Source organism: Cygnus atratus, chromosome 1 (genome assembly GCF_013377495.2).
Source record: "Cygnus atratus isolate AKBS03 ecotype Queensland, Australia chromosome 1, CAtr_DNAZoo_HiC_assembly, whole genome shotgun sequence".
NCBI lineage: Eukaryota > Metazoa > Chordata > Aves > Anseriformes > Anatidae > Cygnus > Cygnus atratus.
In genome coordinates this window covers 61,393,302-61,405,349 of record NC_066362.1, presented here as the reverse complement: position 1 = coordinate 61,405,349, position 12,048 = coordinate 61,393,302, and the positions used below count along the sequence as shown (strand labels likewise).

Here is a 12,048-nt window from a genome sequence, read left to right as displayed (position 1 = left end):
CTGTGGCCTGAAGGATGGGAAGAGCAGAGCAAAGGGAAAAGGAGGCAATGGGAAGAGGAGTAGAGGGAAAAAGAGAAAGACCAAAGGAGAGAGAGAGAGAGAGAGAGAGAGAGTCCCATTTACGGATTCACAATTATACCATACGAAGCTTGAGCTCATGGGAAATGGATCTCCGTTCTCTGCACCTGACCCTTTCCTTTCATCTGTACACAGTTCTCCCAGATGGAGAGTGGAGATGTCCAGTGAACTGGGGTGGTTTGCAAAGACAAGATGTGGGAACGTCTCATTTGGCATACATGAACACAGCAAGAGGCGTCTCTTACTTCTCCCTTACAGACATTAGCTCCCCTTTTCTCCTTGGCAATGGCTTTTGCCCAGTTTTCTCAAACATCCAAAACGGAAACTCAACAAAATCCCAATCCAGTAGATAACTGGGAGGAACAATTGCCACGGCTCCCCCCACCTCCCTTCTCCCTGGTCAGTCTTCCCTTGCATCCGCCATCCTGAACTCTCAGATGCTCCATGAAAAGCAAAAACATCCCGAAATCCTCCAGAGGAGCCACGCTGCCTCAGACCTGACGGCTTTCCTCGCGCTTCTGCGGTTGCCTCAGTCTTGGGCCACAAACACAGCATGGATGGTGTAGTGGACAATCACACTGCAATGTTTTAAATTTTTCTTTTTCTTAAAAATAAATAAATAAAAGAAGAAGAGGGAAGAAAAAGTTATACACACATGTATCACAGCATTTTCAGAAGGCCTTCGACTGCGTTTGCATTAGCAGTTCAGCCTCAGTTGTAAGCCTGGATGTAAGGCAGCTGGAAGATTAAAACCGTGTTGTTGGAGAGTCCGCTGAGATGTCCTCATATTTGTTGTTGTTGTTGTTGTTTGTTTTCCATTTTTATTTCATAAGATCCTGTTTTTAAATTATTATTATTATTATTTTCATCTGCTTGCTTCTTTCTAAAGTTTGGCAGGAAAGAGAAAATGCTTTTTTTGCTTTTCCCCACATCTTCTGTCCATTTTGTTTTCTGTGTTGTAAGTGAAAAAAGAAAAAAAAAAAGAGATCCCCAAACCAAAAAGAAAAGAAAAAAAAAAAAAACGAAAAAGAAAAAAGAAAGAAAACAAACAGGGTAGGCTTCTGTCATTTTGTTATAAGAAAGAAAAAGAAAGTGGGTGGGTTTCTGACAGGAAAGGTACATTGAGGAGGTACATTGTAGAGGTGGCTCAAATGCTTGATTTGTTTCTTTGCTTTCTGTTTGCATTTTCCTTTCTGGCTGCAATGGACAGGCCTTTTGTCCCCCCCACCCTCCACGTCCTGTACAGAATCTGTTTCCAGATCCCCCCACGGAGCCCCTCTCCCCCTTCCCAGGTGGCAGCTGGTAGGTGCGACAGTATGTTCATTCGGCCTCTAAGGTATGATGCTGAAGTTAAGAGTTGGATGGAAGAGCCACGTGAGAGAAAAGCTTTCCCATCTCTGTGAGAAAGAACGAAGCAACACAGAGTCCGGTGGAGATGTGAGTGCCGTGTTGGACTCAGCTCTACCTTGGCACTGGCGTTAATTTGAGATTATATATATATATATATATAATTATATATACATATATATGCATGTATCAGTATACATAGACATATATATATATATATATATACGTGTGTGTGTGTGTGTGTGTATTTGTTTGCTATTTGTTTTAGCACACTGTCCCATTCTCAGGTCTAGATTTGGGGCAGTTGGTCCTGGGGACAGGTTGGACAGAAGGGGCCAGGGTGCAGAAGAAGCCAGAGATAAGAGTGAGGCCCAGGCCCCCCCACGCACAGAACATGGACCAGCCATAGCCATGGCTGATGTCGTCGGGAAGTCCGTACAGGTAGCGGGGGTAACGGGAGAGCTCAAAGTTGATTCCAGCCACACACGTGCACAGTGAAATGATGCAGAAGGTTCCTGGAGGAGAGCGGGAAGGGGAGAAGGAGGGAGGAAAAAAATAGAGAGAAGTTAGAAGAGTGACAGACGTACCGCTTTCCAAGCTGCCGAGGGTTGGTGCAGTCAGTAGGGAAATACCTAAGGGAAGACATTCGCACAGAAAGTGGCTTAGTCTAGCCATGGGGAATGAACCGAGTGCCCCCAGTGCCTCAAATATTGATCTGATGCTGAGCAGAGCTGTATAAAGAAACTTTAATGTTTTTGTCATTATGAGCACTCCCTCGGAAACCAGAATGCTTCACGAAACCATTGATTTTACTGGAATTTTGCTTTATGCAAATATGGAGTGAATCATCACGTTGCAATATTTTTTTTGGAAGAAAAAGGATCAAATTTTTGTTTAAATTCAGTTTTTCAGTAATGGATTTTATAAAGAAAAATATTACAAAATATTTGACATTCTGGCTTTGTTGAAACATACACTTGAAATGCCTTGGAGAGATTTTTTTCCAGATTTTTTTTTATGTCAAAATCTAAAATGTTCCACTCTACTTGCCCTTTTAAAATGCCACTCTTGAAACCATAAATACCTCACAAAATTTGGATTCTACCCTCTGCATGACTCCAGTCCCAATCTAGATGCCCTCTGCAGTATTGGGGAAACCTTCAAAGCATCCTGTTCTTGTTTTCCATCTCCACAGCAATATTTCATTTCTTCCTGAGAGCACTGCCAGGACAGGCTTCATAACTCTGTCAAGTCATAAGAGTTTTGGAAAGCCACACACATCAGATGAGGCTGAACCTTAGCCCACCCAGATGAGTCTAATTTTGATCTTTGGCCTCCAGCTTCAACAGTTAAACTCTGAGCTCCTGAAATGTCATGGCTGCCACCTACGCACCAAATAATGGATAGCTACAGACTGTGCACGCCCATCTCAGGAGATAACAACCACAGTAAACACAAAGGTGGTAGCTTATTTTTTCGTCTCTAATTCCTCCCCGTGTAGGCCTCCTTGAACTGATGGAAAGCCCTCGGCACAAATGGCGGCCTAAGGACTGGTGGTAGGGTAACACACATGCTGTTCGTGCACGAATAATAGCGTGCTGTGTGTGATACCTGTAAAGCACGTCCTGTGTCAGACCTCTGTTTGCCAGCATCTGCTGGTGAGGACTAGCCTAGTCTTCTTGGTCCTGCCCTAAGACAGTGAAAGCCCCGAAGGAATTCACACCCAGCCTGTGAAAAGAGCAACAAGCTCTTTTCTTCTGGTACCTTCGCCTCCTTTACCCCTTCATGCTCCTACTCCTGCTTCTCTCCTGCAACTCTTCTCCTTTTGTTTCTCTGCTGCTTTGCTCTTTTTAGTTGCAGTTACATTGAAGAAATGGATTTTATACTCCCCATTGAAGATATAGATGAGATTATGTGGTGAATTCTCCTGGAATTAGGCACAGAACCTGGGGGCATTTGTACAAACACTTATACCACCGAAAATGTTTGGACTTCTTACCATATCCATCTCCCTTATTTAGTAGGCACATCCTACAGATCTGAGATCTCCGGGCAAATCTCTGTCATGCATGAGCTGTGAGTCCACTGCCACATCACTCTCTGTTCCCTCTTCTGACCACTGCCTCCCTTGTCTTTTTGGACTCTCATTTCTTTTCTGATGTGTTTGCCACTTGCAGACACTCTCTGTTGCAAAGGACAGGGGATATGGGAGCTCTGGGTGCCTCCCCTAATGCTATATATGGCTGCCAGATGGCCCAGCGAGCACTGCTCATAAGCATTCACATTACGATAATGCCACGGGGTACCAGTCTGGACCAGACAGCTGCTGTGGTAGACACTGTGCCTGTATAAATAAAGACTGCCTTATTACCTCACCTCAGCACCCAGTTAGCCAGCAATCAGTGCTGTGGACTTTGCTAGAGCCTTGTGAGACCCCAGGCTCTGCAGCTGTCTTCAGAGATGTCCTGCGCTATTTCTAAGTGCAGAGCAGGAGGAATGGGAGCCTCTCTCCCAGAATCCCGTACTCAAAAATCGCGTTGTTTGATCAGAAACCACAAACCTTCTGTGTTTTACCATGTCACTGAGGTTATCCAGCAATGTGAAGCTGTCTGGCAAGAACACGGCTGTCCTTCTGTGACATGTCAACATGGCTAGTACGTTGTCAGACTGGGGAAAAATGATCCCTCGGAGCCACTGTGCTCTAAACCAAGCTCCATGGCTTGTTTCAAAGGGTTAGAAAATGACATGAAAGGCCTTTCTTTTCTAGCAGGAACATGATAATTTCAGTTCTCTTGAAATACATGATTGTTAGGAGAGGTGGGTGGGAAAATCTGTGCGGCCAGACTGAAACTGCATTTGGTAAGTACAAAAGGGAAGAAAATAACATCAGATTTCAAATACTCCCCATGCTTTCACGCTTTGTCTTGGCTATTTTGACTACAAGCTCTTCAATGCAAGAAGCGTTGTTTACCCGTTGTATTTGCACAATGCCCCAGTATATTGGCACTCCACCTTGCTGGGGATATTCTGCCCCATAGCGAACAAACAACAAAGAAGAATGAGTAACAACCACAGAGAACAAAGCATATCACGAGCATGAGACTTCTTTAAAAAACGCTGCTCCTGTCCTGCCCCTTCAGTGGAGAAAGTGCTAATCCCATGACGATAAATAACGACTGCCATGCACAATGTCAGAGGATACATTGCGTGGTTCTCTGCCATTCACACCCTGTGCTTCTGCAGGATGTCTTGTACAGCACTATGGGCACAGGTTTATCAGCATCCCTATAGTGTTATTCATTACAGACACAAAAAAAATGCCAATTAATACCACTAGAGGAATCATTGTGGCCATTATATGAACCCTATGTGTTGTTTGTATTCAGCCAAGCAAGGAAGGTCTAGCACTCGTAGTTAATCTGGCCTCTCACCAGGAGGGTTACTGATGAAAACTGACTACTGTTACTGCTTTATGACTGCTCAGTAGCTTTTCCTCATGAACTGGCAATCATAACATAAAAGATTTTCTATCCAAATTTTACAGTCGTTGGCCATCATAGCAAAAGAGGCATGGGTGGAAGTGACAATGAGACAGAGTGTGCCGTTGGAAATACAGCCTCTGCTAGACTGTGTAAAACACTGTCATGGCTTTGGCTGGGATAGAGTTAATTTTCTTCACAGAGGCTCATAAGATGTGGTGTTCAGGATTTTGATGGAGATAGCGGTGATAACACCGATGTTTCAGCAGTTGCAGAGCAGTGCTTACACAGAGCCAAGGACTCGTCAGCTCCTCGTGCTGCCCCACCAGGGAGGGGGCTGGGGGTGCACCAGGAGCTGGGAGGGGACACAGCCAGGACAAGTGACCCAGACTGGCCAGAGGGATGTCCCATGCCATGTGGCGTCATGCTCAGCAACAAAAGCTGGGGTAAAGAAGGGGGAAGGGGGGATGTTTGGGGTGACGGCGTTTGTCTTCCCAAGAGACCATCCCACGTGCTGAGCCCTGCTTTCCCGGCAGTGGCTGAACTCCTGCCCGCGGATGGGAAGCAGTGACTGAACTCCTTGGTTTGCTTTGCTTGTGCACGCGGCTTTTGCTTTACCTAGTAAACTGTCCTTATCTCAGCCCATGAGTTCTTGCACTTTTACCTTTCCAGTTCCCCCATCCCACCTGGGGAGAGCAAGCAGCTGTGTGGTGCTCAGCTGCCTGCCAGGACTAAACCACTGCAGTCCTTTTAGGCACCCAGTGTGGGGCCCAAGGGGTTCAAGATGATGACAGATTTGACTGGAGTGTGGAGTGTGCTAGATCAAATTTACAGATGTTTAGCTGCCTATTGGCAGGCTCCTGTGCTTGTCACAGGGCTGGGCTTGCTTGTCTTACTGTATGTTAGAGTCCAGTGCTTGTTAGTGGCTGCTTTTGCAGTTTGCTGTACCCCTTATCATTGTGCTTTGCTGTGCCCAGAAACATTTTGGTAACGGCTGGGGCCATCTGCCTGGGCTGGCCAACAGCCAGGGCATCACTGCTGCTCCTGTGCTGTGCACAGGCTGGAACTTCAGACTGAACTCAGTTCAAAGGGCCTGTGACCTGTGGACGTGTCCACATGGGAGCACGGACACCCTGAAGCCTCTCTGGCCACAGGTAAGTCCACGCCAGAGCAAAGTAGCCTTGAAGCATCCGTGACACGGGGAAGTCCATGCTGTAGCAGGTACACCTTGCAGTGTTCATGTCTGTGGATACGGCCACAGCAGAACACCTCGAAGTGTCTGTGGCTGTGGATGAGACCACGGCACAGCAGGTGTCTGAAGGGACCTCTGAAGGGTCTGTGACCAATGGAAAAGGCTGCACCGAGCAGGTACACCTCAAAGCGACTGTGGCTGTGGGTAAGGCTGTGCTGCAGCAGGTGTATCTCTGCAGGGGCTGTGGCACATTAATAAGTCCACACCAGAGCAGGCAGGCTTCTGAAGGGACTGTGTGGCTCATGGATAAGGCCACGCCGGAGCAGGTGCACCTCTGAGGGACTGTGGCCAGAGGACAAGCCCAGGCTGGAGCTGGAGCGAGGGCAGGAGTTCATTGCAATGTTAAACGCTATGGCCTGGTCAAAAGGGCAAGGGTGGAGACTGTAAGAGATATGGCTTTAAACTGTTGTAAACCGTGATTTGAGATGCATGTTGTAGCAAGTCCTACAGAAGGAACCACTTGAACCGGTGGAGGACGAGCCTCACAAGAAGCAGTGCAAATGCAGCAGCGACCCAAACTGAGCTGGCTTTGGCATCCAGCAACTCCACATAATGCACCACCTCTCCTGTCCTGAGTGACTGCCATAACGGGTAGAAGCTAAGTCATGGACTAAAAGAACGCAGGGGACATTTTATAGGCATTTTGGGGACATTTCACAGGGGTGGTCCATAGACAAAGCGGGGGGGACTGAACGGCTGTGTGGTGCTTATTTGCCTGCCAGGTTAAACCAGACACCGAGCTCAGACGGCAGGAGGAGGGAGGCTGTCACTCCTGCCCAGGACACTGCCTGCACTACGGGCATGGCACCAGGAGTGCAACAAGTCACGAGCATCCCCGATCCTGAGGTTCTTCCTCCCTCAGAAAATAAACTGAAACCTTATTAGCTTTCCTGCTAGGCTCTTGCAGTCAGTGAGGTACACCCGACAGGTACTAATGGGCCGCATCCCCAGGCAGCAGCAGCAATACAAACTTTTCTTTCTTTGTCAAAAACTCTTCCATAACTTCAGTCGATGGGACGTGAAGGCTGGTGGGCCAAGGCTCAGCGCCTGGGCCGTGGCACTGGCACACACAATGTGAATGGCAGGTGGATATAAGAGCTCACTGGGGATGCGGCAGTGCATGAGCTGGACGGGGGAGATAAAGACCATTGCCTTCAGCAGCTGGGGAGAGCAGAAGGCACTAAGTTCTTTGTGATGGGATTTATGCCTTATCATCCTACGTGAAACACTAATGAACGAGACAAGGCAACAGCAACATTTCTGACAAAGGAAATTCACATGTCATTGCAAAACGCTACAGACAGGTGAGGGATGAAATTCTGTGTAAGGCCACACTGCAGAAACTGCTGTTTGACATGTAGTCACACCTCCATCTCGACTCCTCGTCAGACAGCTACCTTCCTCTCTGTCTGGTTTTGACAATGCTTGTCCTGCTAACAGAGCACCTGAGCTATTAAATACCTCGTGGTTATCTGCCCCCCCCATTTCAGAGCTGTTCGGTGCAGAGGCAGGGCTCCGGCCCCCTGCCAGCTGGATGGGGCCGTGGAGGGCAGAGCCAGCCCCCGCCCCGCAGCCAGGGCTGGTGGACACACAGGGCTCACGGGGCACCGCTCCTGCATCCTTGCTGCAGGGCCTAATGTGGTCTGGAGAGAGATGGCTGGGAAAAGTAACATCGTTGTTGGTCAGAACCTCATTCAGTGTGGGTTATGAGTCACAGCCTTTGTTGTAGCTGGTTTTAAGCATGATTTTAATAAACAGAGCTGTGGGCCGCTGCAAGGAGTTTTATTTTTATTTGGTAATCATCCCTTTTCTTTCTAATCAGCCTGGCTGTGCGAGGGGCTGCAATGCTTCTGTTTGCAGTTTTCAATCCTCACCTCCAGGGGAGAACAGAACCGCTTGTAAATGAATTGGTTATGCTGAGCTGATTTCAATACAAGCAGACTCAAAGCACCCATACCAAATATGTCTGAATTTTGCCTGATGCTAGCGCCCTCTGAACCATTTCCGAAGCCACGTCCTCCTCCCACACACCTTGGCTCTGCTTCTAGACTGGGGGAGCTTGAGGGACTTCACAGGGTGTGTGCTGCTGTGTGAGACAAGAACCGCTGCCTCGCTCAGGTAAACTGCAAATGAAGGTGAGCCTAAGCGCGGCTGGTTAACTGAGTGCATTACAGGGGTGCATCTAGTGTAGTATTAGCACATGCTAGTAGGTGTCACCTACCAGTAGGTGTCATCAGCAGGTGTCTGTAGTGCCTACCCATTCGGCCCTGCTACACGGTAGCAAATCCTAAAGGCACCCCTATTCTTTCAGCAACCATTGGAGGCAATTTCAGGTAACTGCTTCTTTTGGCTTGGGAAGGACTAGGTCATTTGTATGGTCCTGTACTGTGTCAGGTCTGGAGCGTCTTAAATGGGAAGGGAAGGGAAGGGAAGGGAAGGGAAGGGAAGGGAAGGGAAGGGAAGGGAAGGGAAGGGAAGGGAAGGGAAGGGAAGGGAAGGGAAGGGAAGGGAAGGGAAGGGAAGGGAAGGGAAGGGAAGGGAAGGGAAGGGAAGGGAAGGGAAGGGAAGGGAAGGGAAGGGAAGGGAAGGGAAGGGAAGGGAAGGGAAGGGAAGGGAAGGGAAGGGAAGGGAAGGGAAGGGAATTTTCTGTTTGGTGGATCTCCTCCCCTTCAGGAGATATCATCTGTGTGAAGTCAAGGGAGATCCCAAAAGCCAGTAATTAAAATGTTCCCAGCACCATGCCCTCCTCTGAGATCCCTGGCTCTGCACAAATCATTTTCCTTATTATTTAGAAAACATTTCCTCCATGTCTGACTGGGAGACACACATTCCCTCCCTTCCCCCAGCAACAGCCAGAAATGACTCACGAGCTAACACTGCTGTCAGATGTATAAAATAAACAAACCAAAAAATGGATTCTTTTCCCCTTCTGTTTTTTGCAGAGACAGAGATGTCAAGTATTACTTATAAACACTGGTAGATAAAAAGAAAAACACAAAGGTAAGGATTTTAAGATGTCCTCTGAAACCGAGCAGCTCTCAAATACATGTGACTCTCCTCCTTTTCAAGTGTTTCTAGTGGCTGCCATTGATGGCAATTCCTGGCTAATAATGTCTTTGGAAGAAGTGCTGTTTATTTAATTATCATAACTTTTTCATTATAGGGTTATAGGAAAAAAAAATCATAAGTGAAACAAGACCATCTTTAATTTCTCTCTGCCCTGCTAGCTTTTATTGTTTTCAAGGTACATCAAACAAACAAATAAAATGGGGTCTGATCCTAAAGTGGATTGTGTACCATTACCTATTTAAATTATATCACAATCAAATGAAATTATTAAAGAATAAACCAAATTCCCTCCCAACACAGTGATGACAAAAGCCTTTTGGAGGGAGCAGCTTTGCAGTAAACTCCTTCTGTGCATGGATTAAACGTCTCAGCAGCACACAGCTCTTGAGAACACTTTATTGCTCTGTGCATACATGCACAGAATATAAATTATTGCTTAATTATGTACCACTCCAGCAGAAGCAGCTTGCAGCATCACCAATAGGTTGCAGAATAGCAAGGGGTTTACTGGAAAATTGCCCTTATAAAAAAGCTGAGATGGAAGCCAAAGTCAGACTGGGTGATGGAGGTTCAGTGCTGGGTCCGTACAAGACCATAAACCCGCCGGGGCTGGAACCTCACACGTTTTTATTTTATACTGAGAACCAGAGCAAACTGCAGGGGCTGTGGCGGTGCTGCGAGATTGCATTATAGCCCCTGTCAGAATGCTGTTTGCATTTGGCCTTTGGCCTCCTGCCTCCAAACGTACCCGTGGCATCCGTGCCACATGAGAGCTGTACGCCTGCTGCGGGTCACTTCAGCAGTGGCGCCCGGCTGTTGAATTGCTGCTGCACGAGCTGCAACACGTTATGGCATCAGAGGGCTATGCGTCCTCCATCATGGCTGCAAATACTTATAGGTGTGCTCCTTAGGTTCAGGTAAGTCAGTATAGTATATGGAAAACCACTGCAGCAGTTGAGGGCTGAGCCTCAGTTTGCTATGCTGGTAGAGCTGGCAGCCTGTACCTCACATTTACCCGTGATTTACAGCTTTGCACATGGTGACCTTTCTGCTACCGTGCCCCACAGCTCGTGGCACGGCACCAGGAGTGGATACCCAGGCTGTGAACTGCTACAGCCAGCGATAACCAGCTGAGAGCACGCACCCGCTGAAGCTATGAGTTGGTACATAAGGCGAAAGCAACACTACTTAGCTAAAAGGCATGTTTTGATAAAACGGGCTAGGGAGAAAGAGGGGAGTTGATCAAAGCCTGAGTGAATAACCCTCTGATTACTTTAGCCATGACCCAGCCAAGGTAACCTAGCAATAATAAAGTGACTTGCCTACAGCCATTAAGCAAATGTAATGGCTCAGGAGCTTGCAGCCACAACAGAGGAGGCAGCAAAACTTGTGCCAGGTGTAGCTGTGGGATGTTATTCCCTATTTTACCGGGAGCAGAAAGGAAAGAATGTCAAAATAGAGAAACATCCTAACCAAAGGTTAGTGAAATTATCACAACACTTGGCTGGCAAGCACCATGCTTGGTGACAGGCAGAGGCTGCCAGCAGGCTTGTTGCACCCCCTGCAGCACGGACCTCCCAGGACTGCCTGGCCAGAGCTGCTTCGTTATGCTCTGAGGCTAAGGTCTGAGCCAATTTGCGTGACTCCATCACATTTCCAACTTGTCAGATGACAAGACATGTAAGTTTAGTATCAGACTTCAGGCACTTGCTTCCGAGCCTCAGCATTTGCCGGAGCAGACAAGAAACATGTAAGGTCAGGGCTGGGCTTGCCTCGTCACAGGGCATCTCCCATAGCATGGGGAATCCACACTCCACTTCACCTTTGGTATCTTAACAACCAGGTCATCCTGCCTCTCTCTGAGTAGGGCCCTCTTATTCCAGTCAGAAAACTGCACCTCTCTCAGAAGGCTTGGTTAGCAGAACCTTTCGTTTGTAGGAAATTTTAAATTGCTGAGGAGTCTTCAGACTGATGTTCTTCACAGCTGAGTGATACAGCTAGTGAGATGTAACGGCCAGAAATCAAAATAAGATGAAGTTGTTTTGATAACAAAGAGCACAGGGTGCAGGCCACCTCCGTGATATTTATGTGAGTGCCTGGAAGCAACAAAACCACCCTGATCCCCTCTGTGCTGCCTTGAAGGATCCCAGGGCATGGAGGATGCTGAAATCTTCTTTCCTGTTGCTGAGGAAACACCTGTACAGCCTCCGCGGCACACACACGTACACAGGTATGACTGCTTTCTGTAACCCCTGGAAGAGCCAGGTCAGGGCAAGCTGGGTGGAAATGAGGAGGGCTCCAGTCACACACTTTCTGCCTGGTCTGGCTGCTTTTTCTGTGAAATTTCCAGTGGCCTGTTGAGCTCCTCTGTCCAGGCAGATTAGACCAAGTAAGCGTAGCAGAGATTTGTCCAAGGGAAATGTTGTTTTTCTACATAGACAAACCAAGGAGCCACAGTGAATTTAAGTCTTGCTTCAGTTTCTGCATTTAACAACAAGATCTGCTGCACATATGAATTTACTCCCCTCTCTTTCTGTAAGGAATTCTTCCTGTCTAGCAAACCATGCCAGTACTATTTTACCTTCTGTTGCCTATGCACTCTTCTTTCCTTTTTGATGCCAGGCATGCAGAAGGACTCAGTAAATATTTTTTTTAAAAAAAACAACCCAATAATAAATGCCAGTTTTGTTTTCATTGTCTTCCTTTGGCCTTGAAATGTCTTGCCATTGGAATTCAGAAGCCAACAACAGATCAAAGACCTGGTGATGTTATTAAGGGATAAGGAACAACCACGGAATTTTAAAATAACACACAACTTGTTTT

At 47.3% G+C, this 12,048-nt stretch overlaps 1 protein-coding gene across 1 annotated transcript in view; it reads right to left on the bottom strand.

Annotated features, from left to right (window-relative positions):
- Positions 1-1,689: 1,689 nt before the first annotated feature.
- The window catches only part of TMEM178B (transmembrane protein 178B), a 207,396-nt gene continuing 197,037 nt past the window's right edge, over positions 1,690-12,048 (bottom strand). Inside the window, exon 4 of the mRNA XM_035568558.1 lies at positions 1,690-1,940. Within this exon, the coding sequence (XP_035424451.1) occupies positions 1,690-1,940 (251 nt within the window). The remainder of the gene's footprint in view (positions 1,941-12,048) is intronic.